At 41.8% G+C, this 22,556-nt stretch overlaps 1 protein-coding gene across 1 annotated transcript in view; it reads right to left on the bottom strand.

Moving 5' to 3' along the window:
- The window catches only part of IARS (isoleucyl-tRNA synthetase), an 81,179-nt gene that overhangs the window by 21,785 nt on the left and 36,838 nt on the right, over window positions 1–22,556 (bottom strand). Inside the window, exons 22-28 of the mRNA XM_008589342.1 lie at window positions 9,056–9,177; window positions 8,552–8,654; window positions 8,214–8,297; window positions 6,046–6,220; window positions 3,695–3,807; window positions 2,023–2,118; window positions 791–967 (exon numbers count right to left, since the gene is read on the bottom strand). Of these exons, the coding sequence (XP_008587564.1) occupies window positions 791–967; window positions 2,023–2,118; window positions 3,695–3,807; window positions 6,046–6,220; window positions 8,214–8,297; window positions 8,552–8,654; window positions 9,056–9,177 (870 nt within the window). The remainder of the gene's footprint in view (window positions 1–790; window positions 968–2,022; window positions 2,119–3,694; window positions 3,808–6,045; window positions 6,221–8,213; window positions 8,298–8,551; window positions 8,655–9,055; window positions 9,178–22,556) is intronic.

Here is a 22,556-nt window from a genome sequence, read left to right as displayed (position 1 = left end):
CATATCCAATTGTATCACTTGGAGTCAAAAGTTACAATTTATATCCCCATTTTTCCCCTTCCTTTTATCTGTTCTTTTAGAAACATAAATCTTTTTTTCTGATTATGTAAGGAATATATACTCATTTCTTAAAAAGTTGAACAATTAAATAATATGCAAAATAGAAGATGAAACTACACTGCAATTTGCTCCACTGGAAAGACAAACAGCCACTTTCAGCCCCTCCTTGGCTGTCCTATTTGTCCCATACAAAGTAGGAATGAGACAAAGAGAAAATGAGTGAATAAATGACTGAGATATATTATAAATGACCTACTTCTGAATTATGGGCCAATATCTTCCATGTCTTGGTATCAGACTTTCATAGTTACACCTAAAATTTCTAGATGTAACAACAGGAAATGCTATTATAATTACTTTTTACTATTATAATTTTATGTACAACTTACTGCCATAAAAGTTAAATACCAATTGCTGTTTACTTTTTACCAGAATCCACAATATCAACTTTTCTAGTTTTAGACAAAGCAGGCCCACATAGCCATTTTACTTCCCGGCAAATCTCATGTAACCTCCTGGCTGCCTTCCCCAAAAGAGCTGCCATGAGAGCATTTCTGCCTTCCCTCCCCCTCCCCTCTTCTGGACTTCCTCTCTGACCCTACCCCCACTATCATCCAGAGCAATACTTCAGGACTGAGTGCTATACCAATCTTTACTGGGAGGTAGAATATCATGATGTAACTAAAACCTAATTTGAAATCTTTTAGTAGTTCGACAGGACTCAACTCACCTCTGTTTTTTCTTGAATAAGAATTTTATCTGATGTAGGAACTGGGTATGGTTTCAAGGGAGCCTTTACAGTGGCAAGTATGAATTCAGTGTGGCTTTCAATAACATTATTCAGATACATTCCTTCTGACTTTGCTTTATAATAAACTGTTATTTCATCAGTTGGAACCAGATTGCACTGAAAGCACATATAGAAAATTTAAAAAGAGAAGCACATTTTATTAATCAAAACTAAGTTCCTGTTGAACAAGGGCTGACTTGTTCATCCTTCCTTGGGAGATCTATGAGACTCACTGCTCTGCAATATATGATCTGCTTCATGTCCTCCTCCCCATTCTTTGGAGATAGGGCATGTGTCTTTTCCTAGCACAATCAGTACCTATGAATGTTGAAACAAAGAAATATCTGAGAACCGACTCAAAAAGCTCACAACAGAGAAAGACCTCACAAGTATCCCTCCCCACCCCCGCAAGTTGCCTGTTGGAGTGGCCTCCTCAAACCTGAGCCACAGGTTTCAGACACCCGGCCTGGGAAGGAGGACATCGGGGAGCTAGATGTCAATGCTCTCCTTGGGGTAAGAGCTCCCTGATTCTCTCACCTGGCGGGGACTTGGCAGCCCCTCTACTCTCCAGCTAATGTGCTCTGTGCACCTTCCCCAGTTCACTAATGAGGAAAATCCACCCCACGTTGTCCAGACCCAGAAATCTCTGCCCTGAGCTCTTCCACAATGACTACACATCTATCCTTCTTCAGAGACACTCATTGTCATCTCTGATCACCTTCTGCATCAGTCAGAAGAGCTATCCATCCAAAAGATGGTTTTGTAGAAGCCCAAGGGAACTGAAAAAGACTGGGAAGGTGTACAAGTTGGCTGAAAGCTCCTGGTCAGAGAAGCATGAAAAGCTGTATTCAGCTTGGGAGTGAGTAAGAAGAAGGAAAGGGGCCTGTCTTCCCTATAGAATACAATCTGAATGGACTGTAGATTAGTAAATCACTACATTGGCTGAAAGCTCCTGGTCAGAGAAGCATGAAAAGCTGTATTCAGCTTGGGAGTGAGTAAGTAGAAGGAAAGGGGCCTGTCTTCCCTATAGAATACAATCTGAATGGACTGTAGATTAGTAAATCACTACAATTAATTAATCACTATGGTTTATATTACCTGTCTTGTCCTTCCCAACAACCCAAACAAACAAAAAACCCAAACAGCAGCTTGTTCTTAATCTGACAAACTACCTTTTTGCGAAGTTTCTGGATGCGATTGATGACTTCTCGAGCCATTCCTTCATCCACCATGGACTGGTCAGGGGTGATGTCTAAGAGAACCAAAGCCTGAGGAATGAATAGTGTACACCATCACAACCAAATAAGAAAAAATGCAGCAAAAAGATATTTAAAACTAAATTCTGAGAAGTCTATAATACAGCACTGAGCAAAGGAAATAAAATTAATCTCATTTCTTTATCATTCAGGTATTTCTTTGTAACCAGCTTGTCTTCCACCTCTGGAGAAAGGTGCAGCTTTTTCTTCTTTTGTTGGGTGCTGCTCATGGGAAATGCCCTGAGACCCGCCTTCCATGAGTCCCTCACGTGACTCTGCTTTTTGGCCACCAAATAAATAGTATCAATTCTTCTAATCAACAAGACCAACAATCATGAAGCCCCTGGAGCAGCACAACTTTTTACATCACAACTGAGTGGATCAAAGGCCTCAAAGCATCTGACTCCAGGTTATTTTCTTGCACTATGACCCTTCTCATGTTTTGTCAGCAAGACTTAATACATAAATTCTAAAATGGACAAAACTTTTTATATGACTCAGTTTAAACTGCCATCTTTTTGCCCATCTTATTTACTTTTCTATTTCTTCTGCAGGTTGTTGATTATGATGTAGTAATAAAGACAGCACCACTTCTACTATAGAGCACATCATAGAGTGAAAGGTACTCTACAAACACCTTGTAATTAGGCACCATTTACCTTTAGAAAACTCAGAGAAATTAACAAGCTTGCCTCACTTCACAAAAGCGCAGGAGGTACAACTGGAAACGGATGATAAGCTCAACACTTCAGTCAGAGGAGGGGCACCGCATCCCACTACAGTACGTAAGCTGGGTCAAGACACTCTGCGGTGGGGATGACTTTTCAGGCCCTAAGATGTGCTGTGACCAGAAAGGACTGACCATTCTCTTGTCTACAAAGCTCCTCACTAAGGAATGCACCTTTACCTCCTTGTCACTATCTGCCCACGTGGAGTTCTTACCCATCTAACTTAAGTCCGTGTAAAGGCTTGAGAAGGTCGCCTTCCTTTTATGGAGGTGCTGCCCACCCTCCTCCTGTGCACAGCACGTTAAACAGAGGGACTAAACCCCAACCCTACATGGGAGATCTTACAACCACACTGCTTGGTGAAGTCTGGTCAGGACTGGAGAGAAATACTGTTCCACTGTGACAAAAAAAAGTCAGTACTGACCCCAAAATCCAAAACAGCCTGTATATTCTCTTCAAGGAGCGCTGCCTGACCACCCCCACTTCTACTCCAATCTTTACATAGGGGGACTTCTTATTTTCACCGGAAAACTTATCAGGAAGAATATTAAGAATTGGCTTACTTTTCTGTGTCCATGACTGACTTGTTCTTTGAAGGGTTTGTTTCTGCAGAACCCAAAACTTAGGACTATTACCCATGTAGAAATTACAGAATGCTTATTTATGTACTCATTAAACAAATGTGTATGTTAAGGTCATACCATAAAAAAAGTTTAATAAAGCCAATCTAAAACGAATAGCTGGTTAATTTTACCCTGAGACAAACTGTCGACATTGTCAAAAAAGGCATAGGTAAAATATTTCCTCCTTTTATGTTCTCCTCTCTTGGTAAAGAAATGTTCTAGGGAACAGAAAAATACCTGAGCATCTGAGTGTGCTTCAAACTGGGTAGTCCCACCTGTGGCCTGATCAAAGGTGTACATGAGGCGGATGTCTTCTTCATGCAATTCGTGGCCTTCCACAACAATGGAACCTGGTGGAGAAGCACATGCAGCTAGTCAGTCCTTCCTCATCTTCCAACCACCTGCTATCAGTATATTGTGTCCCTTTTTGATGAAAACTTGAGAACAGCAGAGCTGTAAAGGCTTCAAGAGCTCACTTCCTCCTGACTCATGTCACTAGTATAGATAAGGAGTAGTGGATTTCCCTTAGACTACACCATATTGCCTTGAAGACAGTTAAGTCACCACCACCATCTACTGTTCTATATAAACTCCCAGGTCCAAAGACATGCCAAAGATAACACAAAGCTGCATGATGTAATGGAGAAAATAGTCTTTAGCGTGAAATCAGACTTAGGTCCACCACTCACTGGCTATATGACCTGGTGGTCCACTATCTGCTGAGCAGGGTGTGGTGAGGTGAGATGAGATGAGATGGACACTCTGATGTGCCTGTCCACCGTGCCTATGCAGGAGAGGCAGAGTGTGAGGACAGCTGCTGAGGGCAACATCCCATCCTCAGGGAAGACCACTGTGGCCACTTATAATTCCCTTCTTGGGCTTTGAGCACTAGGCTGTCGTTTTTACTTTATGTCACTGTGTTCTGAACTATTTTGCTTTTTGTCAGTGCAGAAAAATTCATTCAGCAATTATTGTTTAGAAACTTCAGGCTTTTAGTTTCAAATAAGGCTTATTTTGGGAACTTTTGATGTTTTGGCTCTCTGGTAAAACAACTTAGATTTGTGACTTGAACGTTGATCAAACAACATTTTGCTAATTTAATATTTGGAGTTGAATTAGTAATAAATCAAGTATTAGGTGCTAACTTATGTTTTATTAATTCTGTGTAAAAATCTGAGGAATCTTTACCCCAATTTCCATAACCATCCTTGATTCCTGAGTCCTTAAATCTTTCTTCTCTTAACACGTTCCAGCTTCAACATCAGAGCCCTAATAATAAATACCGTGCATCCCAGAACAGCTGTAGGATGTCAAGCAGCCACTCACAGAGCAAATATGATTTTAATCATGGCAAGCTGGAATTTCTGGTCACCCTGAAATGCTCCCTAGAGGGGTAGGGAGCGGCCAAATTCCATTTCCTAACCCCATATTGGTTAGACCCCTGTCACATGTTCTCATATTACCCTATACTTTTCCTTATCAAAACCACAATTATTTCTGAAAACCTTCAATGTTTGTCAGCATGAGAATAAGGGCAAAGTCTGTCTTATTCAACTCTGTATTGGATATCAAAAAATATTTGCTGAATTAAAGAATCCAGTCTTGCCCAAATAAGAGATCAAGATATGGATTTTAGATATTTTAGAAAAACTGTGATAAGTATTGACCCATTTCTTCTTAGAAAGAAGCTCTCAACCTCAATGCTAACTCCCTTTCCTCAAAAAATACTGTAATCTTTTCTTTCATTTAATTTATAGTCTTCATTCTGACACCCGCAAGTCTTCTTTTCTCTCCACAAGCAACACATGAACACTCTGAGGGGAACACCGGTTGCCTGGTCATGAAGCCTCAGGGAGTTCTGCTCTTTCTCAACAGGAGGGCAGATTTTCTATGCCCACATTAGTATTTGTGGAATTCGCTGATAACCTAAGGTCCATTCTTCTAATTTAGTAATTTCTACCTAGCTGCTATCTAGCCTAAAGGAATTAATTTCGCAAAAATATTTACTGCAATATTTATAACATTAAAAGCCTGGAAACAAACTAAAGCACCAACGATAAAATGGTTAAAAACATTATCCAGTATCCACATGAAGAAAAATCATACAGCTATTAAAAGAGCATTTCAAAAAATATAAATACATAAAATGTTTATAATATAAACTGGAAATGCAAAATAAAAGTGAATAAAAATTTTAAAAAATAACATAAGATATAAAATATATAAAAGTGAAAAATGAGAAATTCAAAATTATAATGTCATCTCCATTTTGTAAAGCTGTAATTATGTGACTAAATACGTAACTGGAAGGAAGTAAACCAGAACCTAACCAGCACATGTGAGGCTGCAAATTCAACAACAGAGAGCGGGCACTCAGTCTATGTTACATGAACGGGTGGTGGGTCAGAGGTCATTTTTATTTTCTTTCTAAATCATCAGAATTATTTATAATAAACATTTTTATGAACAGGAAAGAAAAATTTTTATTTAAGAAAAAGATGAGATAGTAAAAGTCAAACAGGAGCCTAAAGACAAATCACCCCTCAGCCTGAGGACGTGAACGGTGCCCTGTCTTAGCAGACACCCACCACTCTTCTGGAACTGCTCCAGCTCCTCACTGCTCAACTGCTTGATGGACATCATCACCGCTTTAAAGGCTCCCTTCAGACGTTTCCCCAGGACCATGTGATCCGGTTCTGCCCTTAGCCGAATACCATACTTGTTTTTATCTGTAGATAGTGTAACTTTTCGAACATTCAATTCCTATAGGTTGTGTATAAGAGGAAACAAAAATGAGAGAAATTGAAAAACACATGTCCACACAAAAACATATATACACAAGTGTCCATAGCAGCACTATTCATTACAGCCCCAAAGTAGAAACAACCCCAATGTCCATCAACTGTGAATGGATAAACAAAATGGGATCAATCCAAGCAATGGATTGGATTAAAATGGAGTAAAACACTGATACATGCTACAACATGAATGAAACATGAAAACATGCCAAGTGAAATAAGCCAAACACAAAAGATCACAAACTGTATGATTCCACTTATATGAAATGTCCAGAGCAGTAAAATCCCAGATAGAAAATAAGATTTGTGGTTGCCAGGAAATGGTTGGATCCTGAGAAAATGAAACATGAATGCTAACGGATACTAAGTTTCTTTTTGGGATGATGAAAACATTCTAAAATTGTAGTGATGGGTGCACAACTTTATAAAGATACTTAAAAACCATTGCTTTATATGGTGTGAAATAAATGCTTCTTGTCAAGATCAATCGAGACAGATGAGCATAACTGAAATTAGAAATACAAACTTAATCTCTCAGGGGTGACCTTTGCTCATGTAATTTCAGAGCACCACAAGGTTAACTATCCATTAATCACAAGAATCAGTTAATCATAACATTTCATGCCTCCATCATGTTAGTTAAGGATTACTAATGCAGAAAGGAATGTTGATGGCATAGTAGGAGACATCATGAGACTACATAGTTTAGTAAATAATAGGGACACATTTCCATTATATTTAACTGTATTAATCAATCTCATTGTAAGTGGTTAAGATATTTTGTTTTTTAAAAAACTCTATTTTTATGCATATCTACAGGCATTAATTTCACAGTTCATAATCTAACTTTTTGGTTTCTAATATTTGTCTGGATTTCTGAAGCAATTCAAGACAAAATATAGAAATCAATATTTCTTCAATAATATATTTAAGTATTACCTGTGAAAAGAATAAAAAATTAAATTCAAAATATATTTGATGTTTAAATACAAAGGAATAAAGCTTTTGGGGAAGGACAATTGACACTACAGTTTAAACGTTCGATCCCAAAACTCCACTTTTGGAATCTATCCAACAACCATATGCTGATACAGAAACAAAGATACACATGCACTTTTTGCTTGTAATCAAAAACCTGAATTTCCAGCAGAAGAGTAATTAAATAGATTATGAAGCAGCCAGGAAGTGAACACTATCCAGCTGTTAGAAAGATATACTATACTATATAAAAGCAAGTTAAAGACTACCCACAACCCTGTGTATGCACAAATAAACCCAAACTGCATGTATATACATGTGTGTACATATATATGTACATATATATGTATACATGTATGAAAATCCTAGGAACATCTTTTAAGAGGGGAAATGAGACTTCAGGGACAGACAGGGTAGAGGGACTCCCCTTCTACTGGGCACACATTATGTTGGTGCTTCAATTGTTTACAACGAACTGTGGGGTCACTTGTCACTTGTATACTTTGGAACAACATTTTCTTGTTAATTATCAAAAAGTACTTCGAGGGCTAGCCCGTGGCTCACTCGGGGGAGGGTGGTGCTGAGAACACCAAGGCCACGGGTTCGGATCCTATATAGGGATGGCTGGTTGGCTCACTGGCTGAGCATAGCGCTGGGGGTTGAGATCCCCCTACCGGTCATCCTTTAAAAAAAAAAAGTACTTCGAGGAAGAAAAGCGGATGACAGTAATACATGAAAGGTCAAGAAATTCATTTATCCTGAAATACGTTTTAGAGAATTACAATTATATTGTAAAAATTCATGATGGCTCTAAGCAAAATGTAAAATATCATGGATGGTTAAACTTTTTATTTATATACTGATATATAAAAAGAATAAATTATACACTCAAAGTGTATTCATTGGAGAATATTCATCAAAATAATCTTCTAGAGGAAAAAGTCTGTTTGGACCCTAAGCAAACAAATCATCTACCTTACCTCCATGATATACTTCTCCAAAGACTTGATATCTTTAAGAGATTCTGGATCTTGATGGATAACCACAATTTCTTTCAAAGGATACTAGGAGGAAAAGAGAGGGGAAAGTTCACTAATCAGTCAGTTCTCTAAACTGCAGAAAAATGGAATGTAAATGTTTATCTGATTCTCAAGCTCCAGACTAGTCAAGCTGAACTAGTACTAAGTCACTCACGTCCTTACTGCAGGAAAAACCCCAAACTTATGCCATTGCTGGAAGCTCTCTATATTAAAGAAAACATCCCAAAGACATAATTATTTAGGTCTGTACCACGTAAAATACAAATAAAATTTCAAACCTTTATTGGAATAGTTTTGCGGTCTCGGATCACTCGCCCAAGTTCAATCACAGACTGCATTCTAGATACTGCACTCTCAGTTTTCTTGTCAATCAATTCCTCTCTGATTGGTAGAGGTAAGAATGAGAAAGAGATTTGATTTAAAAGGAGAAAATCCAAAGCAATAGTCATGCTTGAGGAACAGTGTCAGGTTATAGATGGAATGGTGTGGCCAGGCCTCCCAGTGAGGCCCCTGGGGAAGGACAGCACCCGTGCCTGCTTCTCAGAGCCCAGTAGCTCCCCAAGGTGCCCCCACACTGAGCATTCCTCCTGCCATGTATTGAAGTGGGCCCCTCCTGCAGCCTGAGGAGAAGGTCACATCAGCTCAGGAGAGAGGCAGGCCACGAGGGGCTGGACAGGGAAGTGCCTGCTCTTCCCTATTCTTCTCCAGGAGCTGGGGCCCCTGCATGCTCTGGGGACTACCCTTCCATGGCCCAGGGTGGTGTATCAGTATCTGATTCCTACCGAACATGGGGCAGCATGAGGTAGTGGATGCTGTGTGTGTCCTTGTCCTGGACAGAAGCAGGATCAAGCAGCATCTTCAGGTTCTGGTACATCAGCTCAGTGAGGAAAGGGGTATAGGGGGCCTGCAGGAGGACAGAGGATACCAAGTCACCTTTATGTGGCCACCACCAACTGACCTCATCTACACTAAAACAACAACTACACATTTTAGAGAATGACACAGTAATATGCACAGAAATGGGCATGACGTTCCTGTATACGCCCTAGGGAAGAGAAATGACCTCCTATCTGTGAAGTACAGCAGCAGGGCCACAGCCAGAAGGACCCAAAGCATTTACAGGCTTCTGGAGCCTCTTTGCACAAAATAAAAACAGGAGCCCCTGACCACATACCAGCTACAAAAATACGAAAAGAGGACTGAATGTCCCAAACCCCAGAAACGTCATCAGTAACCTGGGGGACACCATCTGCTTCACAGGACAAGGGTGAATGAGGTCCCGCACAGTAGGCAACAGGTACAGGACCTTGTACAAAGCAGGTTTTCCTTTGGTGAATGTTAAGAAAATAAATAGAAGGCTATAAAACTATACTGAAATAGCAGAAACAAGATGTAGAAAATTAAAGCTGGAGCTTTTTTGCTTGTTATTATAACTGGTAGGAACATGTTTTCAACAATTACTTGCACATTTTCCTCTCAATACTAACTTAAAATATTGTTTGTGAACCTTCCCATTACAACAATTATGGCAATCCACATTAAGACAAGGTATGTCTTACCTCAAACTGTAGATCCTCGGTCTAGATCCAAGGACCTTGACCTGTAACTGAACTGCCAGTGATTGTAAGAAAGAATCTAGTATTTCTTTCTTTTTGTCTTTTTTCGTGACCGGCAACGGATCGCAACCCTCAGTGTCGCGCCCGTACCGGACCGGGACCGGCAACGGGATGTCAACCCTCGGTGTTGCGCCCGCACCTCGCTCAGCCAGTGAGCGGCCGGTCTGTATGTGGGATCCGAACCCTCGGCGGGAGCGCCACCGCGCTCCCAAGCGGCGCACTGTAGCAGTGCGCCACCGGGCTGGCCCCAGAATCTAGTATTTCTTAGACCTTACTTGACATATATTAGCAAAGAAGATTTCTGAAAAGGAACTAGAGATATAAGCTGTTGTAAAACTTTTATTTCTGGTGGAATAAACACAGAATAGACATAAAGGAAGGATGCTGCAGCAAGAGGGTACCATATGCAGCCCACAGGCCAAAGCATTCTATAGAGGGCCAACATCTTACCATAAGTCTGCACAGAGAAAGCAGAACACTAAACAAGGTTTCCAGGGCCATAATGCGATCCTCCCTCCCATTTTCACCCTGATGAATAAAAAAGCAACATAAACATTAAAATGCTGAAAAAAAGTGTTTATCACAGAAACAAATAAGGAGTTTATTTAAAAGAGGCAACCCAGAGAGCATGCAGCATACAGACAGGACACAGGGCAGAGCAAGAAGAAATGGCCACAAGCACAGTCTGTCTGGGGTGGTGCCATCACAGTGGCCCTGAAGATGAGTGCAGGAGCCACGACCAGGATGTGCGAAAATCGCCCCCCTAACACCACCGCACCTGAGGCCCAGGGGATGGGGAACGGCTCTGTAATGGGAGGTGAAACTGACTGTGGAACCTGAAGGCTGAAGGTAGAATGGATTCACATGCAACAGAGAGAAGCAGTTGCTAACAGAACATTTTAAAGTACCTTTAGGTAAGAATTTCTTACTTTAAAAAAAGTATAAGACTGGCCGGTTAGCTCAGTTGGTTAGAGCGTGGTGTTATAACACCAAGGTCAAGGGTTTGGATCCCCATACTGGCCAGCTGCTCCTCTCCTCCCCCCGAAAAATATACACAAAGGTACTTCGAAAAGTTCACATGAAGATTCATATTATCTTTTAATTCTACTGTGCATTTAAAAAAATCATGATACTAATTTATAGTAAGGAAAAATGTAAAGATAATTAAAAAAACCTCAACCATAATTAAGTTATTAGTGATAACCCCTGTAAACATTTCAGTATATGTCCTTCTAGATATATGTGTGTATACACATATGTATGAGAGTACTTTGAAAAGTTCATGGAAAGATTCATATTATCTTTTAATTTTATTCTTCCATGAACTTTTTGAAGTACCCTTGTATATTAACTCAATTAGTCCTCACAAAAACCTGAAAACTTGGGTACAATTTTACCGAGGAAATTGCAGCACTGAAAAGGGAGATCACTTAACCAAGATCACTCAGCCAATTAACAGCCAGGATTTGAAGGCAGGCAATTTGGCTTCACAGTGTGGACACATCGATATACATAGTTGAGCACTTTAGCTCTAAACTTAATACACTTTTTGCTTTTCCCAACAGCAGTCTGCACTTACCTTTAATCTTCTGCGGTTCATTCGGACATACCAATTGGTCAGAACATCCACAAACTTGACCAGGCGAGGCACCACAGTGTAAAGCCTGTAAGCTAAAAAAGTAAGACAAGTCAATCAGGCAGCAAGTCTGCACCAGGCCTCTGGGGTGGGGGAGGGCTGAATACCAAGTAGCCCCTTTCACCCAAGGGCCTCCACTTGTTAAGGACACAAGAACAAAAATAAACACAGCAGTCAAGGTATGTAGGAGTGCACATGAAACTACTCTGTGAACCACATGTGAACTCCCATTGGTCAGTGAGAAAAACTGAAACCCCAGTAAGCATGGCTCAGAGTCCAAGGTTGCCACCACACAACTCCTAGAAACATGTTCACATGGAGTAGTGCAATACAACAGCACTGATGGAGTTTGGATGTGTTGTTCCTGCCAAAACTCATGTGGAAATTTGATCCCCAATGTGGCAGTGCTGGAAACTGATTCGGTCATGGGGGCGGATCTCTAATGAATGGATAATAATTCTGTTATAGCAATATAAAGCGGACTAATACAAGCACCATCCAAAGCCCAGCTTTTTTCCATTGTAGTACACTGTACCTCAACTAAAAGGCAAACAAACAAAAAGCTTGACTTAGATGATAAGACGCATAGAATAGCCAGTGGTTCTCAGCCAGGGCAATTCCGGCCGGCAGGAGACACTTGGCAATGACTGGAGAGAATTTTGGTTGTCACGGTTTAGGGGGCGGGGGTTGCTACTGGTATCTAATTGGTGGACCAGGGATTGCTGCTCAACCTCTTACAATGCACAACAGAGTCCCCACAACAAAGAATGATCTGGCCCAAGCTGTCAATAGTGCCACTATTGAGAAACTCTGGCATAGGCTATGAATAAAACAGAACAAGCTTTCTAAAGGTTAAAAATCAAGGAAAGAAATCTAAAGAAGGTAATGGAAAGAGTGAAGAGTCTTGAGGAATTAGAAGGATTTGAAGTGTCCCCTAGGGAACTCAGAGGGTAAATGGAAAAGTGCATTTAGCCAATCTTATTTGAGGCAAGGGTTATTTTAAGAATTCTCATTCACCTCCCTTTAACTGATAGTCTATACATACAAACACATGCCTCCACCAAAACCAAAATGAATTAAGACTAAAAGTTATAAACACACACAGTTTATATTGAGTTCAGTTAGTGTTAATGAGGCTCCTGGTCTAAGCTAATGAGGTGAGAAGTTGCAAAGGGCAGAGCTACTCTCTTCTGAGGTTCACAAAGACCAGAACCCAGGTGCTGGAGGAAGAGGCCCAGGCCAGTCATTAGCTTTTAAGTAAGAAATTAGCTCAGTCATTAGCTGGTCACCTGTTCCTAGACAGGTGAGTTCAGTGACTGAGGCCTATTCTGTCAAGAAGGAAGACAGTCTAAATTATTTCTAGGGTTCACTACACTTTTCCCCTTCTAGGAAGCTCAAGTTTCCTGTGCTCAGGTTTCAACTCATAGAGTAGAAGAGCCCCACGTACAATGGACACAGGATACATGAGATAGCAGCTCCTGCTGAGGTCATTGCTAGTCACTGCAAATTCCCCAAGGATGCCTCCCCTCCCAGTAAGGCCTCAGGCCCACACTGCTGATGAGGGAGCTGGTGCATGAAACCGACAGTCTGGCAGAGCTGGGACCTGAACTGAGGAATCTGGGTCTAGAGTCGGACTCTGACTACGCCTGGCCTATTGCACACAGCTCTCATCATGCAACAGACTGGGGAGACTGGGCACCTGCAGGGTCTCCAGACCCGGCTTCACGGGAGGAGTGGCAGCTGGTGCCTAAAGATGGCAGGGGCCTGGGCAACAATCCCACCACATTTCCCACTCACTCCTATCACTCAGGAGAGAAAGTGGACACAGCTGTGAGAGTGTCCCAGGAGAGAGCAGGAGCTCCTGGTGCTGCCCTTCCCAGGGTAGGAATCAGCCTCACACTCATTTACGTTTTCATTTATGTCAACTTGACCGGCAGCCTGACAGTCAGGATCCTTATTCATGTTTAAAAGGCTGAACAAGTCCTTCAGGGCAACTGATGAACAGTCCTTTAGTGTGAAGTGTAGCAGCACTCCAGGGAGAGCTACATACCGGTGACCAGACTAATGCTGCCCTTGCCCAACAGCACCCTGTCCTCCTCCTCTGCTGCCCTCTTTCCCAGGCCATCTCATGTGTCCTAGTCAATGGTTATATCCATCTCAAACCTGAAGGAAGCCAACACAATCTACTATCCCAAACTGTCTAAAACCAAACCCATTGTTGTTAGGTAACAGAAATATGGGGAAACATCTACCTCATGATTGCTTTTCTGAACTTTCTAATTCTTCCAGAATGGATAGGGACTAGTTATTTAATAATGAAAACAGAAAAGGATAAATAAAAAATGTATTAATAACAAGTACTACTTATTACCTGCTATCTGTCAGCTACTTTATGTAAATCATTTCTATTTAAGCCTAACAGTAACTCTACCAGGCATTCTGCAGATAAAGAAATTGAAGCTCACAGATTTAAGGCAACTCTCCAGATAGGGAAGAAGTGGTAGAATGGGGTTTTGAATCCATGGCTGTCCAACTCCAAAGCCTGTGCTCTTGTGTGGAGGGGTGAGGCAGCCTGAATGCCGCACAGAGACAGAATTCCCCATGGCCTACAAACAAACACACTTCTACAATTAACAAGCCTTAACAAAACTGTATTTGAGAGGATGAAGGAAATAATTATCTATTATTCTGTATCTCTCAAAATTTTCTCTATATAAATTTCCTATTTATAAAGAGAAACAGTTAAATATCAAAAGGGCCATTATAATGAGAATAAATAGTCCTTATTCCTGGGAGGATAGCCCAAGAGAGACTTACCTGCCATCTCGGTCTCAAAGAACCCAACAAGTGACTGCATGAAGGACAGGATCCACCGGTCTGTAATGTTGGGGCTTTCTCTAACCGTGTTCTCATTGTAGAGGAATTCCACTTCTTCCTCCTACGAACGATTTAACATTACATAAACTGAAAGAAGTAGCAAAAAACCAAAAACCCCAGACTCTGCTGGCAATCTAAATTTTTGATTCTCAGCAATATTTTTAAAATAAGCATTAACTTGGAACATTAAGTCCTTGATTAATTATATATATATATATATATATTTGTGTGTGTGTATGACCGGTAAGGGGACCGTAACCTTTGGTTTGGTGTCACCCGCACCGCGCTCAGCCAGTGAGTACACTGGCCAGCCCTATATAGGATCCAAACTCGTGGCCTCAGCGCTCCCAGCGCCGCACTCTCCCAAGTGAGCCACAGGGTCGGCCCCTTGATTAATTATATTTTTTGAGTGAAATGAAGAGAATTTAGGAAAAAATTACTTCTCTGTCATCAAAGAGTAATTATGAATTGAGAGATAGTCTAAAATCTTGTTAGATGCAGGGTTTACTTACTTTAATCCTAAGGAAGAAAGGACAGTAAAGCTGTCTAGGATTGAATGATTGTACACAAACTGAAATTAATTTCTATGCTGAAGCTGTTCATTTTATCTAGAATGCTCTAGTCTACCTTCCTTTTGCTTTGCAAAATCCTCCTTGATCCTAAAGGCCCATTTCACCCATCCCTGCTCTGCAAACAGCACTTACTGCCCACTGTGGTTCTCAGATAGCACCTTCACCAAGCTGGCAGGGCAATGGGAATGCAACTCTTCCCCTGGGTTAAAGTACCTGATGCAGTCTCCATCTTGCTGCTATGCCCAGACAGGCCCCAGCTGTAGTCAGGTGTAATCCAGCCTGTATTCCTGAGTCCCACACCATTGGAGGCTTAAAGAGTGCACTGCCTAAGGACTATCGGCCCTACCTGGCACAGAGCCACATGTATAAGTGGCAGGACTGAAAAGAGAGGAATAACACTGGTAGACTGAAGAAGATGCCTGCCTTTCTCAATTCCCAGGGAAAAGTCCACCTTGGTAGGGTCAGGTGAACACTCTATATCCTCATTAGCAGAACAGGTCAAGCCCAGAGGTGGCAGAAATGAGTGACTTGCCTATTGGGTTGGGGAAGAGCAGAACTCAGCTCTCCCACCAGGGCCTGGGACTGCTCGAGCAGGAATAAAGTCATATGTTCATTCAATAGTAACTTACTAGCAATTCTACTTGTGAGATGCTGGAGATAAGAAGATGAGCAGTATTGGGGCCCTGACCTGAAACTTGGTCTTGAAGTGCATAAAGCAACATGTGCAGTGAAGGTGATGGGCCCTGACAGTGGTCAATTGGGGGACAGGGGAAGTGGCCCCAGAGCAAGGGCTTCTTAAGATGGGACTACTGAATGAACAGGTAACTGCTCTGAGGGGCATTGCAACTGTTATTTTTGATCCTAACAACCCATTGAGAACTGCTGTCACTTTCAGAGTCTCAGCCTAAATGCCACCCCACAGAGTAGCCTTCCCTGCCCATCCACCTCAAGTAGTCAGCCCCAGCCTCTGTGACTCTGCTCTCCACCAGGTACTCATGGTCTGACAGCCGCTGTCTACTGTCTCCCAATTCCCCCCACCCCACTGGCTCCATGAAGGGAGGGGCACCTTACTCAACACATGCTCCTGGCATAGCTTGGGGCCTCAGACACCTGTTGCACCTCCCTATACAGCCTCCCCATGGATCTGGATCCCCCCCACTCCCCAGCAATGGACAGCAGAGAACAGTCGTCTTATGTTTTGCATGGAGATAACACGGAGGCACCTCAGGCACCCCCACAGCCCACCATGGTCCACACCTTCTGGAGCCGCAGGATGTTCTGGATGAAGAAGCGATACGCGTTGTACCACGGGAGCAGCACATCCTTAAGGACATCCCGCACACCCTCCTCCTTAAAGCGGAGGTTTTCTGCCCTCACCACAGGGGAGTTAATCAGATATAATCTGGAAGAGGGAGAAAAATTACACAGAAGACGTACATAGAGAGTAAACCAAATGTTACTACTTGATATATTGAGAGGGCAAGATTAAAATTACTTTTTCCTACACACAAGGGGGAAATTATAAATACTCTTCAAATGGTCAATTTAAAACTCACAAAGCTCTTACTTTGTGTAAGAGATATAGCTACTTACAAATGAATGCATGTAACCCCACATCAAAATATGGCACTGCACCAGCATAGAAGCGCTTCTTACGCCAGTCTCACCGCAGGGTCAAGGGCAGCATGCCAGCAGCAAGAGGAAGGCAGCCAGGTCCTCCTCAAGAGCTGCTTCCTCCTTCCCACAGGCACTGCCTGCACCCCATTGTGTGTGGACACAGGGGTTCATGAGAAGCCACAGAGTCCAAGTCTAAACATCCTATGGGGCAGCCCCCCTCACAAAGAACTGCCCAGTCCAAAGGCCAACAGTGCCAAAGGCAGGTCTAACTGAGAGTGCTGTGACAGCCCCACTAACCACTCCTGGGTATCACAGGTACTGTTTGAAGGCACTCAGTAACAGCCTGGGCATGGGCCTTGTGTCCTTGTCAGTGGACACTGAACAAGACCTTTAGGTCCCTTTCAACTTGAACCCTGCGTGATATCATGATTATGACTATTTCAAGCAATGGCTGAAATTTCCTCTCAAAGCTTTCCAATATTAGTTTCTTATTTGCTCTAGCATAAGTATATCTCATATGACTCTGCAAGTGTCAAATTAAAATAAATTATGAAAGAATTCTAATACCAACAAGAGAGGGAGCCTGGAGATAAAGGCAGCCAGCAACCAGGCTGGGGAGGACTTGGGTGAGACCCAGCACAGGTTCTCTTCCTCAAATGACCTCCAGGTTTGAACATGTCTTTATTATTTAGGAAACTATATTTGGGATTTAAAATCAACAACCATAACAATGTAACATTAATGTTTTCACATAACAGAGATACATTTTAAAAAGCCTAATTATAAATCAATTTAGGAAATGTGATTAACAGGATGACGAATGCTTACATAAAAACAACTGGTACACACTAAGTAGAGCACTGGTTTGTACCTGAGGGCGTCAGCACCATATTTATGGATGATGGAAACCGGATCTGGATAATTCTTCTTTCGTTTGCTCATTTTTTGGCCATCACTTGTCAAACAAAAGGGAGATGCCAATTAACTCAACATCACAGTCGATCGTTATATATGGATATAGATTAGTTGCAAATAGGAATACATAAAGGCAAATGGGAAGGAGACACAAGATATAAGCTAGTGTTAAAGAAGAAGGTAGTTTTTTTTTTTTTTGTCCTTTTTGAGACCAGCCGCACCGCGCTCAGCCAGTGAGCGCTGTGAGCGAACTGGCCATCCCTATATACGATCCTAACCCGTGGCGGGAGCGCTGCGGCACTCCCCGTGCCGCACTCTCCCGCGTGCGCCACAGGCTCGGCCCAGAAGGTAGTTTTTTTTTTTTTTGTTGTCCTTTTGGAGCCCGGCCGCACCGCGCTCAGCCAGTGAGCGCTGTGAGCGAACTGGCCATCCCTATATATGATCCTAACCCGTGGCGGGAGCGCTGCTGCACTCCCAGTGCCGCACTCTCCCGAGTGCGCCACAGGCTCGGCCCAGAAGGTAGTTTTTTTAACATTTGTAAACTTTTTGAATGTCACAGTAAGTCCACAGGGAAGCTTCAGGGTAGGCTACAGCAGGAAGGTATCTCAGCATTTATTCCAGAGAAATGAAAACTTACATTTACATAAAAACCTGTAAACGAATGTTCATAGCAGCTTTATTCACAATCATCAAACACTGGAAGCAACCCAGATGTCCTTCAAGAGGTGGGTGGTTAAACAAACTGTGTATACCCACACTGTGGATGACTACTCGGCAATGAAAAGGAATGAACTCCTGATATGTGCAACAAATGAATTCTCCAGGGAATTATGTTGACTGAAAACAGCCAATCTCCCCAAACTAGACACCATATGATCTATTTATATAACATTCTTGAAATGACAAAACCACAGAGATGAAGAACAGATTAGTGGTTGCCAGGGACTAGGGATGAGGGTAGAAGAGAAGGAGGGGTGGGTGTAGTTATAAAAAGGGCAACAGGAAGCATCCTTTTGGTGCTGAAACCATTCAGTACCTTGACTATGCTAGTGGATACAGAAACCTGCACACGGGATGAAACTGTATACAAGTAAATACACACAGGCAAATGAGTATACGTAAAACTAGGGAAATTTGAATTAGATAGATGGACAATGTCCCGGTTGTGATATTATATGGTAGTTTTGCAAAATGTGAAAATGGGCAAAGTATACAAAGGATGTCTATTATTTTTCACAACTGCATGCAAATCTACAATGATCTCAATAAAAATTCCAATTAAAAAAAACCCCAGCGGATTGTAGAGCCAGACTGTCTGTGTTTAAAACTTGAATTTACCACTCATTTGCTGGCAAGTTACTTCCTCAAACATCAAAAAGGGATAATTATAGGACTCAATTCAAATGGATCTGAGGATTACATGAGTTAAGACATGTAAATATGCACAACAGGGCCTGGCAAAGAATAAGAATGCACCAAATGTTAGATTTGTTAAATGTCATCCTCTTCACATGGCACATGACTCAGGGTATCTGCGTTGGTAAATGTTTTATTTTTATTATTAATGACTAAAGGTAATGCAAGCAAAGGAAAAAATGAGATTCCCCTCCAATACTAAAAAGTGGGAAATAATACTCAGTAGGAGGAAGAGTTTTCGGTGAGGGGAGAACGGGATCTGGTGGTGAAGTACCCAGGACGAGCCCGATGTGGCTCTCACTAGCTATTGGTTCTGGCAGTTGAGGTCTTCAGAGCCCTCATATGTTAAAAAGATGACAAAAAAGACCCACACTAAAGGACTGATGTACAGAATAAATAAGATCTACAAGCAAAAATGCTTCCTAAAATGCTAAGTACTCATAAATATTATTTGATCAGCAGTAATATCACTAGTAGCATTAAACTGCTAACAGTAACAGTCTAAAAGGTCCCCCCCTTTCTCCTTCATCAGGCTTAGCTCTCACATACTCCTCTTTGAGAAACAGTGGAGATGTGTGAAGACACAATGTTGAGAATGGAAATGTAGACAGGACAGGAGTTTCAATGAAAAGGAACAGCAGCAAGAAGCAGCAAGTTTAAGACTAGAAGGGAAAAAAGAGCAGGATCAGAGCTGGAATCTAGTGTTCCCAAACTCCTCTATTCGGAAATAAAACATGGTTAGGTCCAACCAGAGCGTGCCTCCTTCTGGGTACAAGAGCAAAGGGTATCGGAACTGGAACTAGTCACTACAGAGAAGTACACCTGCCTTGCCAGGACGAGCCCATTCACAATCACGTTCTTGAAAGGTGGTTTTCCAAAGAGAGCTGTGGCCAGAACCAGCAGGGTGTAAAACCTGAAAAAATCAACTGTTCAGTAAAAAGAGAAAAAGGAGTCCAAGCACACAAAAAAACACACTCTGTATTTGCTTACTGAACTGAATTCCTATTTTTGATAAGTTATATTTCTTGATAATTACTTAAAGCAATGGTTCTCAATCCTGGTCACATGTTAATATCCTTCGGGGATTGTTGAAAATAACTGACACACCAGACTCACCACAGACCAATCACATTAGCGCTTCTGATTTGAAAATATAAAACTTGCTTTATTTAAACTAAATAAATGTCTGGAGTGATGTACTGACTCTTCCTCTCCTACCAGGACACCCAGCAAGCTGAGGAACACCGCTCTTCTCTCAGAAGACAATGTGCAGCCACAAGGCAGCATTTGGGCAACCTCCGAGGACCACCTGGAAGTGCCTGGCTGACATGAAGGACGTTTGTCACTTTTTGCACAAGATCAGACAATATGATGACGAAAGATACAAAAAGCACTCTCATCCAAAAATCAAAAGGTAGACAACAGGGACATAAAAATGCTTTTATACTCTCAGATAGTATGTATCTCATTAATGTGCTAGCTAGCTTTCACTGAAATAACTCTATCACATCCCTCTGCTGTCCTGGGGATGACACTCTCCTACCACCCTGACCTGGTGCTTCACTCCAAGAACATCAGGGGACATGAACTGATGAGGAGGAGACCAGACTCCATGCTTAACCTAAATGCCTGTTCGGACTTCCCTCCCAGTTCCAATAAGGGTTGGGAGGGCCCCTGATGCCCAGGAGAGGCAGCCCAGGCCTGAGGGAAGGGGAAGGGTGACCACAAGGATACAGGAACGATATAGGACCCATAAGAGGACTGTTAACAGCTGCTAGACTTCACCACTCCTCAGATGAACAAGCTCATGGGTAAATCATCTGGCCCTCCTTAAAAACAGAAATATGTTCCTTATTGCTATTCCTATAGATAAATAAATTAGAATCTGAAGATAGTACACCTCAGAATATTAAGGCTTGAATTCAATGATTACCATGGGCTGTAAAAGCAGAAAATGACACCAACAATTCCTTAAACACATCCCTGTAGAAACATTACTAATAAATGTATAATTAGAACCTGGGCCAGCAAAACTTATCCATGAGAAAAAGGTCACCGACTCACACTTTTCCAATTAAGAGGATGAGCATACTGCTTTAAATAAGGTACCAAACAAAATCAATGCCATAATCCTTTCTCCATATATACATATTTTTAAAATCTGTATTTTTCAGAATGTTAGTTTACAAGATACTCAACATCTGAGCAGATTTCCAACTATCCCCCAAATTTCTAGCACCTAATCTATTGTCTTTATGTAAATATTCATTCAACATCCGAATAAATATTTGTAGTAAAGAAGCTAAGAACACATATTGTTTTGTATCACTTAAACTTCTAATTTAACACATATACTCCAAAATGTCAGTGAAATAACTTAAACTGTAGAAGTACAGCCCTACTATAGTGAGAGACGCCCATGCAAAAGGCACTTAATGCCATTCTCAGCCGTAAGGGCATAGAGCAGGAACAAAGCTTGTCTTATTGGCCACAGTCTCTCCAGCACCCAGTAGATAAATAGTAAGCACTCAGTAAAATACTCACTAAATAAAATAAAAATCAATAAAATGCTTGACAAAGGAACAAGGGGGCATACCATCCTCTGGTTTGGTCGATGCCTTCAGCAATGAAGTCTGCAGGAAAAGTGTCTTCAAACTCCCTCTTACTTTCAAATGGATAATGAACCTGAGCATAAGGCATGCTGCCACTCTCGAACCAGCAGTCAAACACTTCAGAGATGCGGTGCAACGACCCCTTCCCACAGCGTGAAGGGATGGTCAGGTGGTCAATGCTAACAAACAGAAAAACAGCCATTTCTATTAATTTTAAGCACAACAGAACTTGCAGTTTAATTGCCAATAGGAAACATAGAGTCCTGACAAGATACTACAAGCATTTGCAAACAGAAATGTCTGCAGGACACAGAGCAGGTCCCAAAGACTTCCGGATAGCACCATGAGTCTTTAATCTGTTATGCATCAAAGCCACCCAATATTTCACCCAAGGACAAAGGCCACATTACCGCAATATGACATGAGTCATCAACAAAGCAATTCAGCAAACTAGTGATTTCCAGTGTAACCTGCTACAGAGATCACATCTTCACAGAAGGATGATAAGATTGAAGTCATGCAAACATTTGGAAACTGACCTCTCTCTGTGGAGATCTGAGATCTTTGCTCCTGACAGCTCTTCAAGTTCTGCCACTGATCCAATGCATACTACCTGCCAAAAACAAGGTGAAAAACAGGAGCTCCTTAGAGCCACAGAGATCACACTGAGTTAATATATGTAGCGGACATGTTTAGTTTTAGAAACTTTGATTTTCTCTAAAGGCTCATTAACATACCAATCTGGGCTGAAGGTGGCTTACGCCTCATGGAAGACACAGGTCAGTCTCTGAAAAGGTGAGTGCAGACTTTGCTACTTAGTAACCCACCTCTATATCAGAGCGAGTCCCCTACCTGGAGAGGATTTCAAACATTTGTTGCCATCATTTCAACAGTTATTTCTTGAGGGTTTACTCTCTGTAAATCTTTGCCAAAATAACCCGTGAAATGCCTTAGACTACTGCTCTAAGGCATCCTTAGTTTCTTCCTATCATCTGAATCTGGCTCCTTAATCTGGAATCTTC

This window comes from Galeopterus variegatus, unplaced genomic scaffold, assembly GCF_000696425.1.
Source record: "Galeopterus variegatus unplaced genomic scaffold, G_variegatus-3.0.2 Scaffold5385, whole genome shotgun sequence".
NCBI lineage: Eukaryota > Metazoa > Chordata > Mammalia > Dermoptera > Cynocephalidae > Galeopterus > Galeopterus variegatus.
Note: the sequence above shows the minus strand (reverse complement) of the source record. Positions and strands in the feature narration are given on the sequence as shown.